The sequence below is a fragment of the Eurytemora carolleeae genome, unplaced genomic scaffold (genome assembly GCF_000591075.1).
Source record: "Eurytemora carolleeae unplaced genomic scaffold, Eaff_2.0 scaffold1659, whole genome shotgun sequence".
NCBI lineage: Eukaryota > Metazoa > Arthropoda > Copepoda > Calanoida > Temoridae > Eurytemora > Eurytemora carolleeae.
Genome location: NW_019397547.1, coordinates 16611 through 39372, shown reverse-complemented (window position 1 = coordinate 39372; position 22762 = coordinate 16611). Strand labels below are relative to the sequence as shown.

Genomic DNA, 22762 nt, shown 5'->3' with positions numbered 1-22762 from the left:
TCCAAAAATCGTTCAATAGGACAGACCCGAAAATTAGAGATTTTTATCTCAAAAATAGCATAATACAAATCATAGATGCCCCTACTCTCTGTGAATGATAACTTTTCCTCCCCTACCCCCTTTTTGATTTTCTTTTAATCCCTACTACCAGAAATGTTTTTTAAGGTTTTATTGCTAAATTTTGTTAATTTGGGACATCAAATTTCCGATGGGGAGTCTGTTTTTGAGGTCCTTCCTAATATACAAGTTTCGCCCCCCATCCTATCAATTCTGTACATGAAAACAAATTTTCGAGCAAAATTATTATTATTTACTTCATTTTAAGGTTAAGTCAGGTAAGGACGCTTTCTGGACCGAGCGCTGTGGCTAGGACAGGCTAGGGGGCTGGCGGCTTGGGCCACATGACCAATTATATCCATGTGTTGCATATGAGATCCATGTACAAAATTGAAAGGAGGGTGAGGGGGGGTGGTCCGTCCAAAAATCGTTCTCTTGGAATTTACCCAGTTTATGAGAGGGATAAAAAATTGCTCTTTTAAGACCATTTTTTAAATCGTTTAATCGTGTAATTATTGACAGCTAAGAGAGGGTTCGGGGGGGGTATAATAGAATAGATAACGTTGGTGAACGCTTAACCTCCACACTCCCTCCCAATAAAATGTGTATAATGTAATATGGTCACTTTTGTGGCCTCTTTGGTTAACAAATTACTTTATATTGTGTAGTGATGCTGACCTTGAGCGACTATTAGACCAGTGGGAGGAGGATGAGGAACCTATTCCTCCAGATGAGCTTCCAGAGGGACATCCTGACCGTCCAGTGCCTCCAATGGATTTTAGTAAGTGATTCAATTCAATTGTTTGTTACATACTGACCGATGGAGTAAGTCAAAGTATCAAGTTTTAGTTATTAACATGAGCTCACTCGTTCCCAATTGCCCCCCCCCCCCCCACTCTCCTGTTGTTGACGCCTACGATCATAATACTGAGAAAGATTTTATTTAGATAATAGTTATTCAGAATTAAAAGGTTTTAGTACAAAACTGGTCTAATAAATCAAATTTGCTTTTATACCTAATATGAATGGTTCGATTTTGGCCACTTATAGTTTGCACGACGATCTTTTCCTTCTGTGTTTAAAAGGGAAACATTATGAAATAAGCGCTTTAATTACTTTTTCAGATTTTGTTTCAAGCTACAGGCCCGTAGCGAGGGGGGGGGGCACAGGGGGGCACACTTTCTGCGACAAAAAATGAAGAAAATAAAAAGAAGGAAACGAAAAATTAAAGAAAAAAAGGATAAAAGGGGAGAAAATTGTCATGATACTAGTTTATTTTACCAATTTTTTTTAAGTTAAAGAAAAATTGAATGCTTTCTGAAATAAATTATTTGGGAACTTTTACTTCTATAATTACAAGGTTTTAATTAAATTTTTAGCATTTTTAGAAGTTTATCCTTCTCTTTTCTTAGATCAATGTTTTAATGTTTTAATAAACCCTCGAACAGCTAAAAGTAACATTAAATTATAACTAAATATGGCCAGGTTTAGGAGAAGCTGTTTGCACTTATCCTCAAGCTTGCAGGGGAGTTTTTTTTCGAATTTTTGTTTTGAGAAGACTGAAGATTTTCATGCTTCAGCTTTCTTGGTGTTTACAGGCATTTACATCATTTACGTTCCCTGTATTAAGTATTGGCAATTCAAAGATTAATAGCGCATGAGGGAAAGAAAACAGGCAAAACTCTAGTTTTTTAGTCTTCAGTCATCAATTTTGTCCCTTATTGAGTTTTCAGGTCAAAAAAATTTGTCGCCTGCAGCGCGTCACTTATATATATGCTATTTTTAATTTTTCTACCATCCCCCCCTGGCCCCCTTTATATATTCATAGCTACCGGCCTGTTCAATTATATACCCACCTTTGACATACCTTTTAATGATAATTAATTCATTATTACCCTCATTCTAACCCCTACCCTGATGTTCAAAACTTACCCCCCATCCCTACCTTGAAAAATCACCCCCTACCTTTCCAGAACAGAGGACGGTGATTTTAAAATAAATACCTCTTTCACTTAGTGCAAAATTTTGTAGAACCGATATTCGTAAACATTTTTTTAGCCAAAGAGTTGTTTCCCCATGGAATGATTTACCCTGTGATATAAAAACTGCACCAACGTTAAATACTTTTAAATCCAGATATGATGAATATGTAAAAAAATTCTAATCTAGTTTATTTTGTTGGGACAAAAGGAGCCGAAAAAAGATTACTTTAAAAGTAAACAGAAAGGCCAAATAAGAAAAAAAATAATCTATGAAAAAATTTAAAAAAAACGTCAAAAAAGAAAAAAATGTCAAGGAAGAGAAAAAATAAAAACTACCAAAAGAAAAAAAATAAATGTCCCTTATTTTTAATCTTGATTCACTGGATATTCGTAATTATTGAATATAATATACTCTGTATATTAATGTAATATATGCAACCATATGAATATCATGACAACAATCAGAAATTTTCTTATATACTAGTCCTCAAAATAATCCTAACATAAACATAAACATAAACCCCTAATTAAAGGGAGTGTGCCATTTTCAAGGTCTAGGATAGAACCAAGAATACCAATACCTTAGATCCACAGGTATTCATACTATTAACATTAAGATGGGCATACATCTTTCACCAGCGCACCTCGTTTATACACTAGAGTCTTGCTTAATCTTATTTATTTAGTCTAAAGATACAGGAACAAGAGCTCTAAGCCGTGAAACTGAAAAATACAAAGTCAGTCACGCTTAGATTATTTATAATACGAATATTAAAAGAATAGTAATAAATAGAAATAATAAACATTTAAAGTTTGCCAATAAAGATTGCTCCAGGTGTGTAATGTGAAAATGTCATAACATAACAATGTGATTTAAAAATGCACTTACAAAGTTGATTAGGCCGGAGGTTAATAGCTCTTTAGATCTTAGCCAACATATCTCGTACACAACTAAAAATATCACGGTGAGTTCATATTGAAAGATATAGTCTTTAACTTTTAATATGTGTTTTCAATTGTTCATAACTCGAAGGAATAGTTCACACTCATCACAAGAAACTAATATGTACCTATTGTTATCCCGACAGAGACTGGGGAATAGAAGGTACAGGTAAGATCAGCTTAAAAGTTACAGGACTTGATCTAGCACTCAGGGTTGATAGGGGAGATATCTAAACAGGATTAAATTAGTTTATTTAATCCCTTGAGTAACTAGTTTCAATCTGTTGATCATCACCTTTTATAATTCAGCTTTATCTTCAAGCTGTTGGGTTTGGAGAGAAGTGTAGTTCTACTTCATCCAAGGAGAGATGGCAGCTACGGCGGAGAGATGGCAGCTACGGAGAAGAGATGGCAGCTACAAAGGAGAGATGGCAGCTACGGCGGAGAGATGGCAGCTACGGCAGAGAGATGGCAGCTACGGCGGAGAGATCGCAGCAACGGCGGAGAGATGGTAGCAGCGGCGGAGAGATGGCAGCTACTGCAGGTTTATGATGACGAGGATCTGAGCAGCAACTCAGATCAGAGGAACCAGGCTTATCTAAAGATAAACCAAAAGTTAAATGAAATTCCAAGTCAGCTTAACTGGAGCTTCTCAATTGATCACCTGTTTATATTTAAAGTTCAGAGTTCAGGTAGAACAGGTGGTAGCACGAGATTATTAACTGAATTCACTTTTATAAACATCGATTGGTTTCTCAGTTTAGAGTAGAGCTTTAATGTTCGTTGAAAATCATAAAACAATTATTTAGATGTTTAATAAACCTTGAGTGCACAACCTGGAGCTAACAGGACATTAATTGGATAAAATATAGTCTATCCCATTATGTTCTGAAACATAAGGGCCATTAAATATAAGTTTTTAGAAATAGACCTTGAGACTATATATAGGTTTAAATGCAGGATATTTAAGATAAACTTTTAATTACAGATTATGTATAAAATTCTTGTTCTCAGATTAAAAAGTCCAATAAATATTGTTTTCAGGATAAAACTCATAATTGTAGAATAAATATTTGTAGGTTATAATATCAGAATCTTGACAACTTGTGTAGAAACATTTGTAGAGTCTCGTGCTTCGTGAATCAACCTGAACAATAGACATAGAAAGATCTCTAGATCTTACAGGGAGATTTCGCCAAAACGAACGAGTGAGTCAGGTTTAATTGTTAAATAAAGTCAGATTCGGTCGCTACTTCTATCTGTTGCGTCTATGAAGAGAATCCGACTTTTTTTAGGATTCATCCTAATCCCCCTTTTCTTTAACGCAAACACTCCCTTTAAATCCTGTTGTCTAGGTAAGCTGGACATGAATAACCCCGAGGGTATGATGAAGATGAGTAAGAAGGGTAAAACCGTCATGATGTTTGTCAGGATTAATAATTTCAAAGACAAGGAGGAAACTGAGGAGATATCTTCTATCTGGCAGACCGGTCTCTACAACAGTCATATTCAGGTTGGGGTTTATAAGTACTACGTTTTAAAGGGACTGTCCTTGAATTTTCAAGATGTTTGCCTTAAAACGTTATTTTTTGACTGATCAAAGAGTGCATGATATATTCATTATTTTCTCTTTGATTTTTAAAATTGTGGTCTATTGAGTATTATTTGCTTCAGAAACAATAGAAAAAAATTAGAATTAAACCCTTTTCAAGTTGGAAAAACGACAGTATTTTCTATATTATTCTCATGAAAAAATATAGAGATTATGTAATATCTATATTGGATGTTGCTTTCATATTTATTTAAGTAAAACAATCTTAGATTAAAAACTCCTTAATTATATGTATGCACAGTGCACACATTGTACATTTATGACACATTATTCAGTATACACACTCTAAAGCATTTTATGTACACTCTAGAACATATATTATGTACACTCTAAAAATATGTATCTGCCGTGTACGTACAGTACACAGCTTTAACGTATGTGTACAATCGTACATCGTACTGTGTTTAGGCTGAAAGATATCTGATAGAAGATGATCGAGCTTTGTTTATGTTCCGAGACGGTAGTGCAGCATGGGAAGCAAAGGAATGGTTGAAACCGGTTTTTACGTGTATATTTTCTTTAACCCCCCCCCCCCTCCCCCCGGAGTTAGGTATGTTTGTAAGGTTCGCTGAATTACTGCGATACAAGTTTCTCTAAACTATTAATAAAAGGAAATAGAACAATTTTGCGGATTTCGTCATGTGAGAACTTTGAAAAACCGGTTTGAATCCCTGTTCACTAGGACTTCCTGATAGATCAAGAGCGCTGTGAAGATGTCCAGCTTGAACAACAAACATATGTTGGAAAATTCTGTCAACTCTGCGAGGGAGATGCAGACAAGAAAAAGGACAAGAAAAAAGACACGAAAAAAGACGCGAAAAAAGACGCGAAAAAGTACACGAAAACGAATGAGAAGAAAAAGAGTGGAAAGAAAGAAGAACTTTAATTACTTTGTGTTTTTTTTGTTATAGTAGTCTTCCATTTTACATTTTTCGAATTAAAATTATGTAATTGCTTTATTATACAATCCTCATTCCTCATGCTTGTTTGGGTTTAGAATCTTGGTAGATCAGGCGTTACGTGTGTAAAAATAACAAGAACAACAACACTACTTAAACTCGGCCGTTTTATACATTTTGTTATGTTTAATGATTTTGTAAGTTTGCATAATAGAAAACTGTGATTAGCTGCACTCAATTAATTGATATAATTTAATTCAATGATTTTAATATTGTGTTACTGTTTATAAATATATTCTTTTTGAAATTTACATTTTGCTGTGATCTTTATACTTTTATAGGTACAATGCTAACATGAATAGAGTACCCGGTATTTTGAACAGAACTATTAAAAAGTAAGTTAATTTAAGCATTTTTGTGTCATCTCCAATAAGATGTATCACTATCTTATGTATTAATGAAGTAATATTTACAGACTTTTAAAATGTTAGTGATCTTAAAACCCCTACATAACCTTTATCTGATCAATATTGTTGAAGATATTGTCGTCATTCATCTAGTGTTTAATTCTGATAATTTCTTGTAATTTTTATATAAGCAGATATCCGAACGTCCGTAGTAGATAAACAACAATTAAAAATAATCAATTTTCAAAGTTATAAAAATTGATGTCGCATTCATTCTTTATAAAAAAAAGTGGTACTCTAAAATGGAGGGTCACTTATTACGCCTTCAGTCCATTTAGGAGTGGAGGTAGTAATTATTCTGTAAAAGGTTAAAATGTAAAATTTAAATGTACGGTGAAAATGTTTTTTTTAATAAGGTGTAAATTTTACCAATGAAAGTTAAAAGAAATTATTAAAAGTTTATTTCAAATGTTAACAAATGTTCTTGGGTCTTACACTAAGATTAACTTCTTTTCTTAATTTTAAATAGGTCTTATTATTCGATATAAAATAATTAATCTAAAACACTCCTCTTCATTATTTTATACTTTTTATCCTCAAATTAACAAGCACTTGCATAAATGATAGAAAACTTGTATTATCATTTTTATTATTATCGTTATCGTTATCATTTTTATTATTATTAATATTATTATTAATAGTCACTCCCGCGGAATGAGTTGGGTGGCAGTATGTCAGATGACGTCTACGAACGATCTGCAGGTAATCAAAATATTTTAATATTTTAATACCAGTTGTAGGACCCGGCGTTGCCCATGGAAAAATAAAAATAAAAATTTTGAAAAAAAAAACTTTTAAAAAAATTAAGATTTTTTTTCAGCCTTCCCTGACCACCACACATGAGTGTCCACAGCAAATTTCAGCCCAATCGGTCCAGCCGTTTGGCCGGCTATAGGCAACATAATATATATACGAATGTCTTAATGTTTTATTACATAGTTTTACCAATTTTTTAAAAATAATTTTTTTAATTTGTGGTCAGAAATTTTATTTATCAATTAGTGATAAATCTATATTCAAAAATTAAACGTGAAACTATCATAAATATAACTGATTTTCTCAATTATATTTTGTACGTTTTCCATAATCGGAACCAACTATTTATTGTATATTAGAATATGTAGAAAGGTTTATTTTATTTAGTACAGGGTGGGTTAGAAATAAACGGTGGGATTTAGAAATCTTTACCGACAGGGTTTAAAGTAATAAGGCCAAAATTCACAAAAAATACTTATTTTTTGGTCCGTCCTCGGAATTTTACCTCTTTAAACAAAAAGTTTTGTTTTAATAAATCCATTTGTCAGCAAATTACGCATTTAGTGAAAACAAATGTTTTGTGACTTTTTTAACATTGTCCTTATAGGCATATTTGGCAATTGTCAATTTTAAAACATCTAATTAAGAATAATCATAATTCTGATATTTCGACTATTTTTGACAAAATGAGACTTTTGGTTGAAAAATTAAAAAATCTTTGAAAAATGTAAGTTGCGTACTGTGAACTAAATTTAGGACTTTCAGATTAACAAAATGACTCCCGATCCCATAATTTCCCTTTTAATCGATCCACTATATTTGCATAATCAATTTTAGGCTAACTACGAGCAGGCTAGCGGGCTGGTCGAGAAAGCAGCTGCGCGTGGCGTTAAGATGGTTTTTCTTCCAGAAGCATTTGATTTTATCGGAGAAAGTGGCGCGGAGAGTTTGAAATTAGCACAGAGTCTGACGGGAGATACTCTAAGGTTAGGTTCTTAAAACCTTTTTTTTTGGGTGGGGGGCGTGCATAAATTCATCCCCTTAGGGTTTCAACCATTTTAATTCAATGTTAGACATTTTAGAATAAAACTCTTTTGCCGATGTTAATTAATGTAGGTTGACTGGAAAAACACATTTAATGGTATCAATATATATCTAATAAATTTCTATTGTTTGATTATTTAAAAGGAATGCGACATTTTTACGTGTTCCTTCTTGTTAGAATTAAATGAGCATTTAATCATGTAATTTAATAATTTTTAAAGTTTTAACATTGATGTTCTTGTTCATGTCTAATATTGTGTTAAAATGCATTTAAAATATATATTCCTTCAAGTGCAGAAACATATATATATATATTGAAAATCCGAGAATTATTTTTGTTTTGTTTTACGATGTACACAAAGAGAACATGTTCACAATTAATTTAGAAGATGGGCGCGAAGCGCCCTCTAAGGCTAGTATATATAAATTTGTCTTGTCTGTCTGTTTGTTTGTCTGTCTGTCTGTCTGTCTGTTTGTTTGTGTCCAATAAACGTCAAAACGGCTGAACCGATCGGGCCCAAATTTTTTGTGGGACATCACGTGACCACAGGGAAGGTTTATGAATGATGAAAATTAAAAGAAATGTGTTTCAAAGGTTTTTAATATTGTAAAAAAATTTAAATTCTTGAAAATCCGCAAAATTTTTTTCTTCTTTGTTTTGAAATGTAAGCAAACAGATGTTCACAATTTAAATAGAAGATGGGTGCGAAGCGCCCTAAAAGCCTAGAAATAAGGGTGCGAAGCGCCTTGAATTTCTAGTATATATATATAATGATAATATGCTGAGTCCTGAAGAATTAGCGCGATATTTTGAAAACGATTATTTATCTTATCTTAACTTTTTGTTATTATAGACAATTTCAAGATTTGGCGGAAAAGAATAAAGTTTGGATTTCTCTTGGAGGGTTTCATCAGAAGGAAAATTCTTATCTATCATTTCCAATTTAGAATTCTAGGTTGGATTAAATAATAACTAAAAACTAAGTTCTCATTTTAAACAAGAAACATATCCTTCTTCTTAATTTTAATGTTTTAAAATTTTTTCATATTACCATAAACTGGTGACGGTCTAGGGATTTCATCTTGGGAGTTCTTTAGATTCAAAAAAATAAATAGATAAATAGAAATATAAAAGTTAGGACGGAGATAAAATGCTGAATACTCATATACTGGTGGACTCGGAGGGTGGGTTGGTGGAAACCTATGACAAGGCACACCTCTTCGATGTAGAAATTCCGGGGAAAATTAGACTCAAGGTATACGTCTTTTTTATTTCAGTTTTATTCCATTTTTATTCCATTTTTGTTCCATTTTTATTCCATTTTTTATTCCATTTTTATTCTATTTTTATTCATTTTTTATTCCATTTTTATTCCATATGTGGATTTGGTTCCGGATCTTAGATCCGTCATGTAAATAAATGGATCCGGATCCAGCTCTTGTATATTTCTACATGTTTTATGAAACTTATTATACTTAAAGAACATTTTCCGATATTTTCTTCTTTTTTTTAGCTAATTTTTGCAAGATATAATATGGAGGGATGGGGTGATTTTTCTAAAGATGTATACCCCTGAAAAACACTCGATCTTTTTGGTCTCAATCTAATCTTCTTATTGCTATTAATTATAATCCTTAAATTCTCCTTGATATTTTAATTCTTTCTGATTCCATTTTTATTCAACCTAATATTTTTTTTCATGAAAAGGAAAGCGATTATGTGAACCCTGGCAAGCTTGCACCAAAACCTGTTCCTACTCCAATAGGATCCCTTGGTCTAGGGATCTGTTATGATATCAGGTATCCGTCCTTACTCCAGTAGGGTTCCTTTGTTTAGGAATATCCTGTATCAAGTGTCCGTCCTTACTCCAGTACTACAGTACTAAGTAGGATTCCTTGGTTTAGGAATATGCTCTGATATCAGGTATCCGTCCTTACTCCAGTAGGGTCCCTTGGACTAGGGATCTGCTCTGATTTCAGGTATCTGTCCTTACTCCAATAGGATTCCTTGGTTTAGGGATCTGCTCTGATATCAGTTATCCGTACTTACTCCAGTAGGGTTCCTTGGTTTTGAATTTGCTATGATATCAGGTATCCGTCCTTACTCCAGTAGAGTTCTTTTCGGAATTTGCTTTAATATCAGTTATTCGTTCTTAATCCAGTAGGATCTTAAGGTCTAGGGATCTGCTCTCATATCAGGTATTCATCCTTATTCCAGCAGCATCTCTTTTTTTTAGAGATATTTTATATTAATGGTGGTCGGGGATCCTCAGTCCTCAAGCTATGGGACTTTCGAATCTTATTTCTTATGTTTCTTTTTCTTTGATATCTGTTTTTACAACACTCTATGGTTTATGTATTTTTGATTTTAAGAGTAACAACAAAAACAACTTAAATCATGATATATGTCTATTTGTATACCAATAATATAGTCATTAGCATACGAAGATATTTTTATATGTTTTCTTAATGGAACTGGAAGCTTAATTTCAAGTGACCTTCCATGCAAAGATGACCGATTCACAAGATTATCCTTGAAACTTTAATCTGATCAATAATGTGGAATACATTGTCATTATTCTAGGTTTTGAAGTGTTTTGTTCTAAACATTTCTATATGGGTTCCTCCAATAGATATGTGCTAGTCATTTTAATAAAGAAATCACATTGGAAAACAATCTAATTCATACTTGATCAGACAAAGCTTTCATGGGTACTATTGTAAATAGGGCATTACCATCTTTGCACAGCGGACCTCTTGCAATTACTCCTACAGTAACTTTAACTTCAGATTTCCCGAGCTAAGCTCTGGTTTGCGTGCTCAGGGTGCTGAGATACTAACATATCCTTCAGCCTTTACAGTTCCGACAGGGATGGCACACTGGAAACCATTGCTCCAGGTACACCATAAGTTGTTAGGTACTTTCCCAAAGGTATTTTCCAAAGGGCGACTTCCCAAGTAACAATTTCCCAAGGGGCAACTTCCCAAATGTACATATTCTCAAGCGGCAACTTCCCAAAGGTTAGGTTTGTAACATTGATATTTGATTAGGCTCGGGCTATAGAGAACCAGTGCTACGTGATTGCAGCAGCACAGACGGGTCAGCACAACGTTAAACGGAGCAGCTACGGACACGCTATGATCCTGGATCCATGGGGAACTGTTCTAGCAGAGTGCAGGAAAACAGGAAATTTTTCAAGAATACAAAAAAAAACATTTGAAAATTGTTCTTATTGTAATAATAATCTTATAACATCCTCATTTTCTAAACCAGTGCGCTTGAATTAAGCAGGTATCAGGTATCGTATCAGTTGCTCGAAGGATTTGATTAATTTTTCTTTGATATCCCGTGGTTGAAAGTCTAGACTCAATAATCCCTTAAATTTAAAAGTTGCCACAGTGGATATCTAAATCAAAACTCTATCTAAAACAAAAGCAATATAGTTCTAGGAAATGATTAGGATTAATCTTTTAAGGGGAGTGTTTGTGAATAGTGAAATATTGACTAAATTCAAATGCCCCCATTTGAATTTATCAATTATAAATTGTAACATCTGAAAAATTAGTTTTCAATTTAATTAAATTATTTAAATTTATTTTAATTATTTACAATTTGAGTTGAATTAGTGAATTTCTATGGGTTCTACGCACTATGGCTCTAAGAGTTTTTAACCATTTTCTCCATATAGAGTTATACAGACGCATCAGATAGACGTAACATTGGCAGGTATCGAAACCTAATTCAATTAGGGATCAGCTATACCCCCTTACATTTTCCCCGAACACTCCCTTTAAAAGAGAATTGATTTTTTGAATAATTGATTTTAGAGAAGGGACAAACTTTGCTCTGGCTGAGATAGATCTTGAATACTTGAAGAAAATTAGGAAAACAAAATCCTAATTATAATCTGGAATTTAGATGATTTAGACTATTAAACAGATATCAACGATAAGAAGATTATTCTTAATACATGGGAATCAAGTTTGTAATTTTAAATCGTGATGTCCAATTTTTTTCCCCTCAGTGCTTAGGATCCGGATCCGCAAAAATATACCGATCCACGGATTCGGATCAAATGGGCATAATATCAACCAAAAAACGCAAACAGCAATCTTTTGCTCTCAAAACCTTGATCTGAACTCCTGAAAAAAGAGAGATTATCAAAAATTTCCTCATCTCTGAATAGTTTTAAAAAAACGAAGAAAATGAAGAAAAAAAATTTGAAAATTCTGTTAAAAAAAATCTGCAAATCTTTTGAGAAATGCCCGTTTTTTTCCATAATCCAGGATCCGCATCAAGGTTTAATGGATCCTAAGATCTGCACTCAGTAGAAGTGCATAGCTTGCAATAGTAAAAACTCTACTTAAAAGTTTCTCATGTCGTCCTTACATGGATTGACTGACTTTTTTTTTGACACAGCTTCGTAATTTGTGAACTATATAGTTTTTTGAAATAAACCAAAATGGTTTGAAAATCTTTTTGTTCCCATGTTTATTGGACTTTCTTTAATTTAAATTCAGCGAAAAAAATCTTTAATAAATGTTGTGTCCCGCGCCTAACGTCTGGCAAAAAAAATGATTGTTTAAGGAAATATACACCTCTGCATGTTTGTTTGACTCTCTTTAATTTAAATATCAGATTCATGATGTTTTGTCCAGAACAAATATGCCGGTTAACCAGCACCGGAGATCAGATCTCTTCCAACCCCCCTTACCGGTCAACTCCGAACTAGGTAAATTCCTATGAAGTTGCTAATTTCCCGCCAGAAAACCGGTTTTCAATTCTTTCAAGAATAAAGAAACTTGTTTTAACTCGATTTCTAATAAATAACTCTAAAATGATGTTCATTTAATTAAAAGTATTAGTAATTATAGCTGAAGTTCCCGGCGTTGCCCGAAAAAAATTTAAAAATCAAATTTTTATGAAAAAAAGGTTCCCTAAAAAATTCAGTCCATTTGGTCCAGCCGTTTGGCCAGCTATAGCTAACATAAATACAAATATATGAGAGAAAAGTTTTAATTTAAAGATAATGCAAACAACATTAATAATCTTGAAAACTGCTTTTTTGATTTTTCGGAATATATTTGACACATTTGAAATAACTTTTTGCATAATTTAGGTTGATGGGCACAATCATTTCTTCATTAAAAATTCAGATGGTTAAAAAAGTAAATTCCATTTTTTTTAAATTGAAATTCCCCTTCAAACTTTGAACGATCAAGAGTGAACTTAAGTATTTTAGCAGCAGAGACGATGGAAGGAGATTTACAGAATTAACATCTTTTAAGACAGAAAACGACGTTACTTTTCTCATCCTTTGTGAATCAGACGTGTGACTCGATGAATTTAAGGTCCCTTGAAATTTCATGAACACAGAGTCCTTTTTAAGGTTTGCCGGAGAATGACTGGGTTTTCAAGTTTGGTCCTGCGAAGGTTCTAGGGCATTCGATCTTCCACCGAACCAGTCTCTCTGTGGTGTTTGTAAACAAGAAACCGGTTCTACCAGGTCACGTGCTAGTTTCACCTTTAAGGTTTGTTTAAAAAAAAGTTTTTTTTTGAAATTTCAAGTTTTCGAATATTATTTCGATCTTTCTGTCTATATTTTCCTTATCAAATTTTTAGACAAATCATTGTCCAAAAAGTTAAACTTATGCGGTATTTGTCAATCAATCTTTTTTTTGAGAAAAAATGATTCTTTTTGGGCTCGACAAGGTTTTTCTGAGCTCATTGAAGAATAATTAAGGATTCAAGTTTATTAAAGATTTATTTTAGAATTTTGACTTTCCAGGAATGTTGGGCGACTAGTTGACCTTCTCCCTAACGAGTTGACCGACCTGTTCACTTGTGTACAGAAGGTCGAGAAGTTTCTTATGCACCACTACAGTACAGACAGCTGTACAGTTAGCATTCAAGGTAGGTAGATGTGCTATTTTCAAGGTCTAGGATAGAACCAAGCATACCATTACCTTAGATCCACAGGTATTCATGCTATTAACACTAAGATGGGTAAACATCTTTCACCAGCGCACCTTGGAGAGATATCAGCTACGGCAGAGAGATCGCAGCAACGGCGGAGGTTGTACAGCTACAGGGGAGACTTTGTAGCTGGATGAAGATCAAAGCAGCAGCTCAGCGTAGAGGAACAAATCCATCCGTTCTGGGGGAGAAAAAAGGTCCATATAGGACCAGTTGATCAGGAAGAGTATCTGAATATAAACCGAAAATTACTCAAGATTCCATGTCATATTGACTGGAATTCTTCCATTTACCACCTGAGCTGAAAACTTTAGAATGAGATATCCTTAATCCCGATTACTTAATCTGAGTATCCAATGGAAACACTTTTGATTTTCTTCTTAAACCGTTCTTTTTTGGATATATTAGTGAAAAATCTAAAACCGGTTTTTTAAATTAGAAATTCCCTCCCGTTTCCGTATATTTATATTAAATGGTGTTCAAAATTTCAAATTTCCAGGCTTCTTAAACGCGACTCTGATTGGTTGAATTTTATACACTTTTTAGGATATAAGTACAAGATTAGGTAGTCTTGATATTAAGAAAAAGAGAGGATCAACCATTAATCCCGATATCCACCATTCTAAAGTTTTCAGCTCCGCTCAGTTTATATTAATAGTTCAGAGTTAAGGTAGAACAAGTAGCAGCACGAGATTAAGTCCGGGTTCAATTTTATAAACATCGACCGATTTCTAAGTTTAAAATAGAGCTAATGTACGTAGGAAATCAAATTGCAAATATTCAGATGTTTAATAAACCTTGAGTGCATAACCTGGAGCTGACAGGATATCAGTTTAACAACTAAAATTTATCCCATAATGGTCTAATATGTAAAGGTCATTCAATATTTCTAGGCTCATTTTATTTAAATCTTAAGGCTCAGTTTATTTAAAATTCTTGTTCTCAATTGAAAGCTTTCAGCATATAGTTTACTCAGATAAGACTCTTGACTTTACAATAAAATGATTATATATTCAGAATATTAGGGGAGCAGTCAATTTCTTCATTAACACTCATAAAGTCTCTTAAGTCTTCTTCTCGTGAATCAACCTGAACATTATTCATATACAAATCCTTAGATGGGCATATCTTTTGTTGAATTATCAACCCAACGCCACTTAAGAAGTTATTTTTATTTTCTATGTTAAGAACGCTAGAGTGGATATATGGAACCCCCCCCCCCCCATGAATTATTATTTTAACAAATTTTTACTTATTGTCCGTCCCCCGCTCACCCAATTAATATGTTGAGATAAAGTACGGATTTAGGGGAAGTTTATAAGCCAAGTAAATTTTCAAAGGCTCAGAATATTTTTTTAATCTTTGTAGTTTCCAAGGTTTAACAACAAAATATTCGATTCTACTTAAAGGGACTGTTATGGTAAAATGAAAGGGGGTATAAGCTGAAGCCTAAACATTTTATGAGTTGATGACGACCAATATTAGTTCCATCTGATGTCTAGAGAAATTGTTATAAAACTGTGTCAAAGTTAAACCAAAAAATTCCAATTTTGTGTATAATCTAGATGGACCTGGAGCGGGTCAAACTATCCCTCATCTCCATGTCCACGTTCTACCTCGTCGCTCCGGAGATTTTCAAGAGAACGACGATATTTACAGGGACCAAGATTAATTAAATCTTTTCAAGATTGGGATTAAAGATTGGACACAATTGGACATCAATATTTTACCCATTTTAAAGATATCTTGATTTTTTCACCAATAGACAATGAACATCAACTAATGTATATATGAAATGACAAGTATGGTTTATGGTAAAAATGTTATGACTAAACTTACACAGGGGGCGGGGGGGGGGGCGGTGATTAAAGAGACTGTAAGCGTAATTTCAAATGACCCTCTATGCAAATATCACAATTTGTCTTATTCAAACAGTACCCTTGATCAAGTATGAATTATATATCAATGTTTTCAATTTTGTAAACTGATTATTTACAATTGCGGTTTCTCTACAATTATTTCACCAAAAACTGATGAATAAATAATACTTGGTTTGAACAGAGAGCTTGAAAATCATGATAAAGTTGTAACTGGATGGAGAGAAGAAAACGAAATGGCGGCAGAGTCAGAAATCTTCCGGTATGTCTGGAAACATTTATTTTGTTAAATATTATTATTACATTTCAGAAAGAATGGCGTTTAATTCCGGTTACGCCTACCCTCCTCCCCCTCCTCCTGTAGACAGTTCTAGAACAGACGGTCAATATGCATACGGTTCGAACAATATTCATAAAAAGTTCAAGCTCAATTCTGGCCAGTCGTCCAATCAGAATTACGGAAATAATGATAAAAACTATGCTAATTATGATGAAAACTACGTAAATTCATTCTATCAAAGTTCTAGTTATTCATCCTATCCGGTTAGTTATGAAAACAGTTCCTCTACATATGGATACACAGACTCGGAGCAAGGTTATTCGTCCCAGTTTGTCAGGACGAATTATATGGGAGAAAAGGGTTACTACACTAATTCATCAAACTGGGGAAGCGACTATGTTGAAAATGGTTTTGGAGGTGGGTATCAGATGAGTGATAAAGGTCCGGGAGGGGGTGGGAGAGGAATGAATAGGGGGAGAGATTCTGGAGGAGCAGGATCACGTGTTGGCGGAGCGCAGAGAGGAGGTTTTCGGGATGAAGGAGAGCGTCGGGATTTTTTCAAGGATAGAAGAGAGGAGGGAAGAGAATCTTGGAGTGGTGGGAGTAGAGGGAGTAGTGGACAAAGAACAGATGGGAACAGGGGAGGGCGTAAACGAGGAGGAGGGTCATGGGACGGGAGAGAACGTGGCGGAGGGTCAAGGGGCGGGATAGAACGTGGCGGAGGGTCATGGGGCGGGGGAGAACGTGGCGGAGGGTCATGGGGTGGAGTAGCAAAAGGAAGTGAACCTCGAGGCGACCGAGGTGGGGGTTCTCAAGGTAGAGAACTCAGAGATAATGGTGGTCGGAGGGGAAGAGGTCCAGAATTTCGCCCTAAAAGCACTGTTATAAAACCAAAACATCCTCCCATCACAAGTGAACAGAGACAAAGAATAGAAAATAATAATCTGAAACAACTTGTCGCTCCTAAACCCCCACACAAGATATTATCCGAGATGGTAGGAAGGAGTGTCAAGTATGAATATACCGATAACCCGCCCTTACCCCCGGGAGTTGTAGAGCTACAGGAGATGCACACTCTACTCACAACTATAGACGGAGATAAATCAAGTGGAACCGGACCCAGCTTCGATATAGCGAAGAATATCTGCTCGGAACACGCGATTATGACTGTGGTGGCTAAACGGTATGAGGCAATGAATAAAACGGTGGCCGAAGGATCAAAGACGAAAGAAGAATTATTGATCGAGGATGAGACGCCCTTCGAACTGGCGAGTATCGCAGTATTTAAGATGCTAAACGAATGGGAGGCGAAGGGGTTCGAGTTACCACAGGAAGGATTTTTCAATCAACATATTTCTCATAGCTTAAGATATTCTGGCGTGTTTATTTTATTTATAAATCTATTCTTATTTCAGATATTTCTTATAGCTTAAGATATATTTCAGATATTTTTTATAGCTTAAGATATTCTGGCGTGTTTATTTTATTTATAAATCTATTCTTATTTTTGAATGGCAAATTATATCCCGTAATAGATTTTCAAAATCATTTGTTGAAATTGATATTTTACAAAAGTCGATTTCATGAAAGGGGAGGGTGAGTTTGACCAATTATAAATACATTTTGGAATCCTGTCTTCATGTTTTGAGAAATCTGAATAAAATTTTGCTGATGGGTGTCATTTGTGTTTCTTTTCAGAAAAATTAAAAAAAATACTGGGGAAAAATATTTCCCCCCCCTTTACCCCAATTTTCCATGTTTTTTAAGCTTTTTCACCAAAAAGTCTGATTCAAATACCAGCTAGGTGTTTCTACCTGTTTGTCAAAAATTTCATTATTAACATCAGAACGAAGTATAAGGTTTTCAGATCACTTTTACCCCTTTTTCATATTTAATCATATTTTCCCACGTAGTTAATATTTTCAGATTTTCTGGATTCATGAATTTATTTTTCATCGAAATAAAATTTTTAGACCACAGACCTCAATTGGATACTATTTAAAAAAATATAACTTTGAATAGAGGGAAATTAATTACAATTAATGGGAAACAAATTTTAATGTCTGCTTTAAATGAATTTCATCAGTAAATCACATTACTGTATATCAAACTGTTAACTTACCTCTATTACAGAAGTGGTGGGGGACAGGTTCCGGTAAATTGTGGAAAGTAGAGGGAAATATTAAATATAGCTTGATTGATTGATTGAGCAACTACTTAAATGATGGATTGATTGACTGATTTAATATTTTCCCCCACTTTGTATTGTGTTTTACATCAATAAAATCCAATTAAGGCAGGTGTTAAAAGTTTTTATTTTTCGACGAAAACTGAATCCATGAATCTAGAAAATGTGAAAACTATTAACAAAGTGGAGAATGATGATGTTAGATGATTTTTCCCCCTTTTTATTTTGTTTTCCAAAATAACTATCCAATTGAGGCCTGTGTGCAAAAGATTTTTAATTTTCGATGAAAAATTAATTCATGAATGCAGAAAATGTGAAAAATATTAACCAAGTGGGAAAATTCCCAAATGTATTCAAATTTGTCAAACTCGCCCTTCCCTTTGTTATACATGTAAAAATAAGAAAAGATTAATGGGGAAGAGGAAAAATCTTAATTATATTGCGAGACGGACATCATAATCTTTGAATATGTATTTTTGAGAATTTTATTTCAATATTTAACAGGAGGTGTATTTTTTCCTTGGGTCACCCCCCCCCCTCTTTTAGAAAATCGTTAATTTTCCCCAGAATTTATTTTAGGGGTTTTTCGACGACTTGTGGAAAAAAATGATTTTTTAGGGAAAATAAACGATTTTTTCGAATTAAAAGTATTAGAAAGAATGAAAAACTTGCTCTTTAGATGTCCCATTTTTTTCAATTCATCAAAAAGCATCCCCCGGGCCCCGGGAGGGGGTTGTAATTCTGAAAAATCCCTGATTTCAAATTGAATCCTGGTTGAGTAGGATTTGGAAGATGTTCTCTACACCTCTCATCTGTTTAAACCTGTAAAGGAGAGGTTGGATTGGATTAGAGGATGTAATCTCGGTTTCTCAACTCCCCTACAGGTTAGACATCAACGTCCACATTCTCACCCCCCCCCCCCTACAAAAAAAAGAACTCTTGGAAGCTTATTTACCAACATTAATTTATTTTTGTTCATATCTAGAGTTCGGATCAGCCCGTTGTAAAGAGCAGTCGACGGAAACCAATGCAAATGCCTGAACCCGCTGTGATAGAGCAGAAACATCCCGTGGCATTCCTCAACGAGATCCAAGGACATGTGAACTACGTGGATCTGGGGGTTTACGGGACCGGGGACTCACAAACATTTACCGTAGGGACTAATATTGACGGAGTTCCATATAGTGGGACCGGGTCCTCTAAAAAGGAGGCAAGGAGAAGTTGTGCCGCAGACATTCTTGATCGTGTTTATAGAATAAAAGTTCCTTGTCTCAGCTCGTCACTTGATCAAAGAGGAGAAAATAGTAAACGTCGTTGATTTTCCTTACTGCCTCCAAGCTACGATTAAATTAATTGCGTGTTTTTTAACACAAGAGTAGATTTTCGGTCCAAATTGGCGGCGTTTCCTTCCTGATTTTCATATTTTTATCCGTAATTGTCAAATGTACACAGGCCCTCGATTGACATCCTTTGTCCGTTTTGTCATGCGAAAAAATTTTAGATAAATTTTCAATTTCAGATTCATAATGGAGGATGGTTAGTCTAGTTTGTTAACCATGTTCAACCTTGCGTGTTGACTATGCCACCTCAGAGTCCAGAAATGTCTCATCTACCACGTAGAGATTACTCAGGGAACAACCCGTCTTCCTCGCCAAACCTTTCATACTCAGGGTCTCCTCATATACAGAGAGATTCGCCGCATGTCCGAAGTATCAGGTTTGTACATAGCGTCCCATATCATTAGATTATCTGCAAGGGTTGAAATACGCACATAATACTGCAAATCTTTATATTGGGCTTGTACAATTTTTTAAATTGATTTAATCTTTCTAGATTTTCTGATTAGTCTCGAAAATCTTAATTTAGAAATGATGTGGGATACCCTGTATATTATAAAGGACTGTCGTTGCTTTTAAGGTAGCCGTCAAAAGGGGCAAGGCCAATTCACAATTGCACCCTCTAAACCTTAATCGGATCAAAAATATTTTTCTAGCTTGATAAGTGTTAGATTTTTACAATTTTCTTCATTTTTTCTAAAGCAGATATTCACAAGTCTCTTTGCATGAAGAAAGCACAATTGGAAAACGGCAAATTTTTAAAGTTAAAACCATGGATATCATACTCCTTCTTGATCCTACAAAGTTAGGAGGGTTTTATGGTGAAGCGGACATGTCACTTGATATAGTCCGTTAATAGAACCAACGAATTAGATTTTTTGATTCTTACAGTTAATCTTAACTATTTTTTTAACTATCCATCCAAACCTTTCTGAATGTCTTGCTATTCATTAAATTTTAATTGTAATATTTAGACCTGTTCGACAAATATTTTTTTCAGAAATTCGCCCCAACCCAATTCTCCTCTTGCATGGAACTCCTCCCAGCCTGGTTCCCCGTTCTCACGGAACCCTTCTGCACCTAGTTCCCCCCTCGCATGGAACCCTGCTCCTCCGGCTTCTCTGTTGGCACGGAACCAAGCTCCGGGTTCTCCAATGACTAGGAACTCTCCGGTCCCACAAACTTTGAGTTTGGGACACAACAGTCCCCAGGTTCAGCTCCGACGAGCTCCGGATTCTCCTCAGCTGAAGAACGGATCTGCTCAGAGTTCTCCGTCCTTGAAAAGTGCAAACGGACAGAACGGAGCAACGTTAGTATTTATATTTTCTGGATTAACTCAATTTTTGTATTGAATTGAATTGAACTCTATTGATTAATTCTGAACTGTCTCTTCTTATCTTAATGGGTCTTTTTCATCCGTTTCTTTGTTGTCGATGTTAAAAACGTTCCGCACAAGTTATAAAAAGTAGATTTAAAAACTCAATAATCATATTTATTTTATTTAATGGCCTTGGGTTACACATTTTTGTTTTAATATTGCCAACAAAGGAATTGAGTTTTCTCACAAACTCTGATTTTCTTATCCCTATATCTTTGCATTTCAATGTCAGAGAGAGACCTTAGATATTTCAAACTATGAATTATTTTAGAACAAATAATANTGTTGTTTTACAGATAGCTTTACTATGAGCTTGAATATCAACTTCAGTATATTTGATGTTGTTTTCGCACAAACTCTGATTTTCTTATCCCTATATCTTTGCATTTCAATGTCAGAGAGAGACCTTAGATATTTCAAACTAGGAATTATTTTAGAACACATAATAATAGTTTGAAATATCAAAGGTTAACACCATCAGGTTGCAAAGATATAGCGATTTGAAAATCAGAATTTGTGGCTAAAACTCAGTTCCTTTGTCGTTAGTTAAGTAAACATACAAACTAATGGTTAGAAGCTGAGACTGGTAATCTGGCAGAATGTCAGGTGTCCGCTGTAAAAGTTTTCCAATTTGATAAAAAGAGAGTTTAAGTAAAAGCAAAACAATATCAAAAGTGTATTTTCTATTCTTTTTGAAAACCTAAACACAAGCTGTAAGACCATATCTCATTCTTGATTTAGTAATTTCATCTTGAAATTGAGATTGACATTGACATTAATATTGATATTGATATTGATATTGATATTGATATTGACATTGATATTGATATTGATATTGATATTGATATTGAGATTGATATTGAGATTGATTGATTGATTGATTGATTGATTGATTGATTGATTGATTGATTGATTGATTGATTGATTAGAAGCGGGAACAAGATTAAATGTGTATTTATCGGGGACGGTGCTGTAGGGAAAACATCCCTTATTATTTCTTACACAACTAATGGGTAAGATAAGTATTTTATATTTTCTTGCAATTTTTATTAAACATTTAAATTTTTCAATCTTTAAAAGGACCGTTCACTTATTTGGGTAATTGAGGGTAAACTAAATATAATAATAACCTTAATAATAATGATAGATACTCAAATGATAACGCTAATATTAATGATAGATACTCGAATGATAACGCTAATAATAATGATAAATACTCAAATGATAACGCTAATAATAATGATAGATACTCAAATGATAACTCTAATAATAATGATAAATACTCAAATGATAACGCTAATAATAATGATAGATACTCAAATGATAACGCTAATATTAATGATAGATACTCGAATGATAACGCTAAAGATAATGATAGATACTCGAATGATAACGCTAATAATAATGATAGATCTCGAATGATAACGCCAATAATAATGATATTTCCTCGAATGATCACGCTAATAATAATCATAGATACTCGAATGATAACTTTAATAATAATGATAGGTACCCGAACGAATATGTTCCAACTGCGATAGATACCTATCATGCTGTTGTTCATGTAGATGGACAACCTCTTACACTAGAGCTCTGTGATACACCAGGCCAGGTACAGATACATGTGATTAAATGATTTGAAATAATAATTGATAAATCGAATGATTGATTGACTGATTGATTGATTCTGTCACTGATTGATTGCTCTATTGATTGATGGAAATAAGATACGCATGGATGAGTGATCTTACAGAATTTAAGGATTTGCTTGGTATGTGTCCAGGGGTGCCTTGTGATATTGGTCATTTTTATATCAACCCCACGACCTGATCCTTCCCGGGAGCGTCCTTTTTTTTTTTTCATCCCTTCTTATAAATTAAATCAAAGGGGCTGGAAGGTGCCCCCTCTCTCAAGTTGGGTTCTCATTTTTTCAAAGTTGGGGGGGGGGGAGAGACCGGACGTCCCC

General features: G+C 34.3%; 4 protein-coding genes across 5 annotated transcripts in view; all 4 read left to right on the top strand.

Moving 5' to 3' along the window:
• The window catches only part of LOC111714842 (LDLR chaperone boca), a 6417-nt gene extending 584 nt beyond the window's left edge, over positions 1 to 5833 (top strand). Inside the window, exons 2-5 of the mRNA XM_023490045.1 lie at positions 726 to 838; positions 4337 to 4494; positions 5002 to 5076; positions 5276 to 5833. Coding sequence (XP_023345813.1) covers positions 726 to 838; positions 4337 to 4494; positions 5002 to 5076; positions 5276 to 5479 — 550 coding nt within the window. The 3' untranslated portion in view covers positions 5480 to 5833. The remainder of the gene's footprint in view (positions 1 to 725; positions 839 to 4336; positions 4495 to 5001; positions 5077 to 5275) is intronic.
• On the top strand, positions 5798 to 15926 carry LOC111714838 (nitrilase and fragile histidine triad fusion protein NitFhit). 2 transcript variants are annotated; one of them, XM_023490038.1, is made up of 14 exons: positions 5798 to 5887; positions 6601 to 6661; positions 7553 to 7701; positions 8614 to 8677; positions 8899 to 9015; positions 9468 to 9559; positions 10550 to 10658; positions 10811 to 10938; positions 11588 to 11644; positions 12419 to 12492; positions 13150 to 13291; positions 13549 to 13673; positions 15302 to 15395; positions 15798 to 15926. In XM_023490038.1, the coding sequence occupies exons 1-14, from the start codon at positions 5847 to 5849 to the stop codon at positions 15901 to 15903; spliced, it is 1359 nt and encodes a 452-aa protein (XP_023345806.1). In that variant the 5' UTR covers positions 5798 to 5846; the 3' UTR covers positions 15904 to 15926. The 2 variants fall into 2 exon arrangements, with proteins under 2 accessions (XP_023345806.1, XP_023345807.1); XM_023490039.1 differs by lacking the exon at positions 11588 to 11644.
• On the top strand, positions 15912 to 19601 carry LOC111714837 (uncharacterized). The gene is made up of 3 exons (XM_023490037.1): positions 15912 to 17224; positions 18864 to 18965; positions 19067 to 19601. Exons 1-3 carry the CDS (start codon positions 15929 to 15931, stop codon positions 19397 to 19399), a joined length of 1731 nt encoding a protein of 576 aa, XP_023345805.1. The 5' UTR covers positions 15912 to 15928; the 3' UTR covers positions 19400 to 19601.
• A 38-nt stretch (positions 19602 to 19639) lies between these two features.
• LOC111714840 (cell division control protein 42 homolog) overlaps positions 19640 to 22762 on the top strand; it is a 7824-nt gene continuing 4701 nt past the window's right edge. Inside the window, exons 1-4 of the mRNA XM_023490042.1 lie at positions 19640 to 19797; positions 20419 to 20727; positions 21726 to 21809; positions 22306 to 22408. Coding sequence (XP_023345810.1) covers positions 19661 to 19797; positions 20419 to 20727; positions 21726 to 21809; positions 22306 to 22408 — 633 coding nt within the window. The 5' untranslated portion in view covers positions 19640 to 19660. The remainder of the gene's footprint in view (positions 19798 to 20418; positions 20728 to 21725; positions 21810 to 22305; positions 22409 to 22762) is intronic.

Bases quoted from the DNA above. Each gene is read 5' to 3' on its own strand.
- LOC111714838 (XM_023490038.1), top strand. From the start codon at position 5,847: ATGAATAGAGTACCCGGTATTTTGAACAGAACTATTAAAAA. The intron at 8,678-8,898 runs GAAAATTCTTAT...TATAAAAGTTAG, and splicing joins TTGGAGGGTTTCATCAGAAG to GACGGAGATAAAATGCTGAA. The intron at 11,645-12,418 runs GAAAACAAAATC...TGTTTTGTCCAG, and splicing joins GAATACTTGAAGAAAATTAG to AACAAATATGCCGGTTAACC.
- LOC111714837 (XM_023490037.1), top strand. From the start codon at position 15,929: ATGGCGTTTAATTCCGGTTACGCCTACCCTCCTCCCCCTCCTCCTGTA. The intron at 17,225-18,863 runs GAAGGATTTTTC...CTGGTTGAGTAG, and splicing joins AGGGGTTCGAGTTACCACAG to GATTTGGAAGATGTTCTCTA. The intron at 18,966-19,066 runs GTTAGACATCAA...GTTCATATCTAG, and splicing joins GTTTCTCAACTCCCCTACAG to AGTTCGGATCAGCCCGTTGT.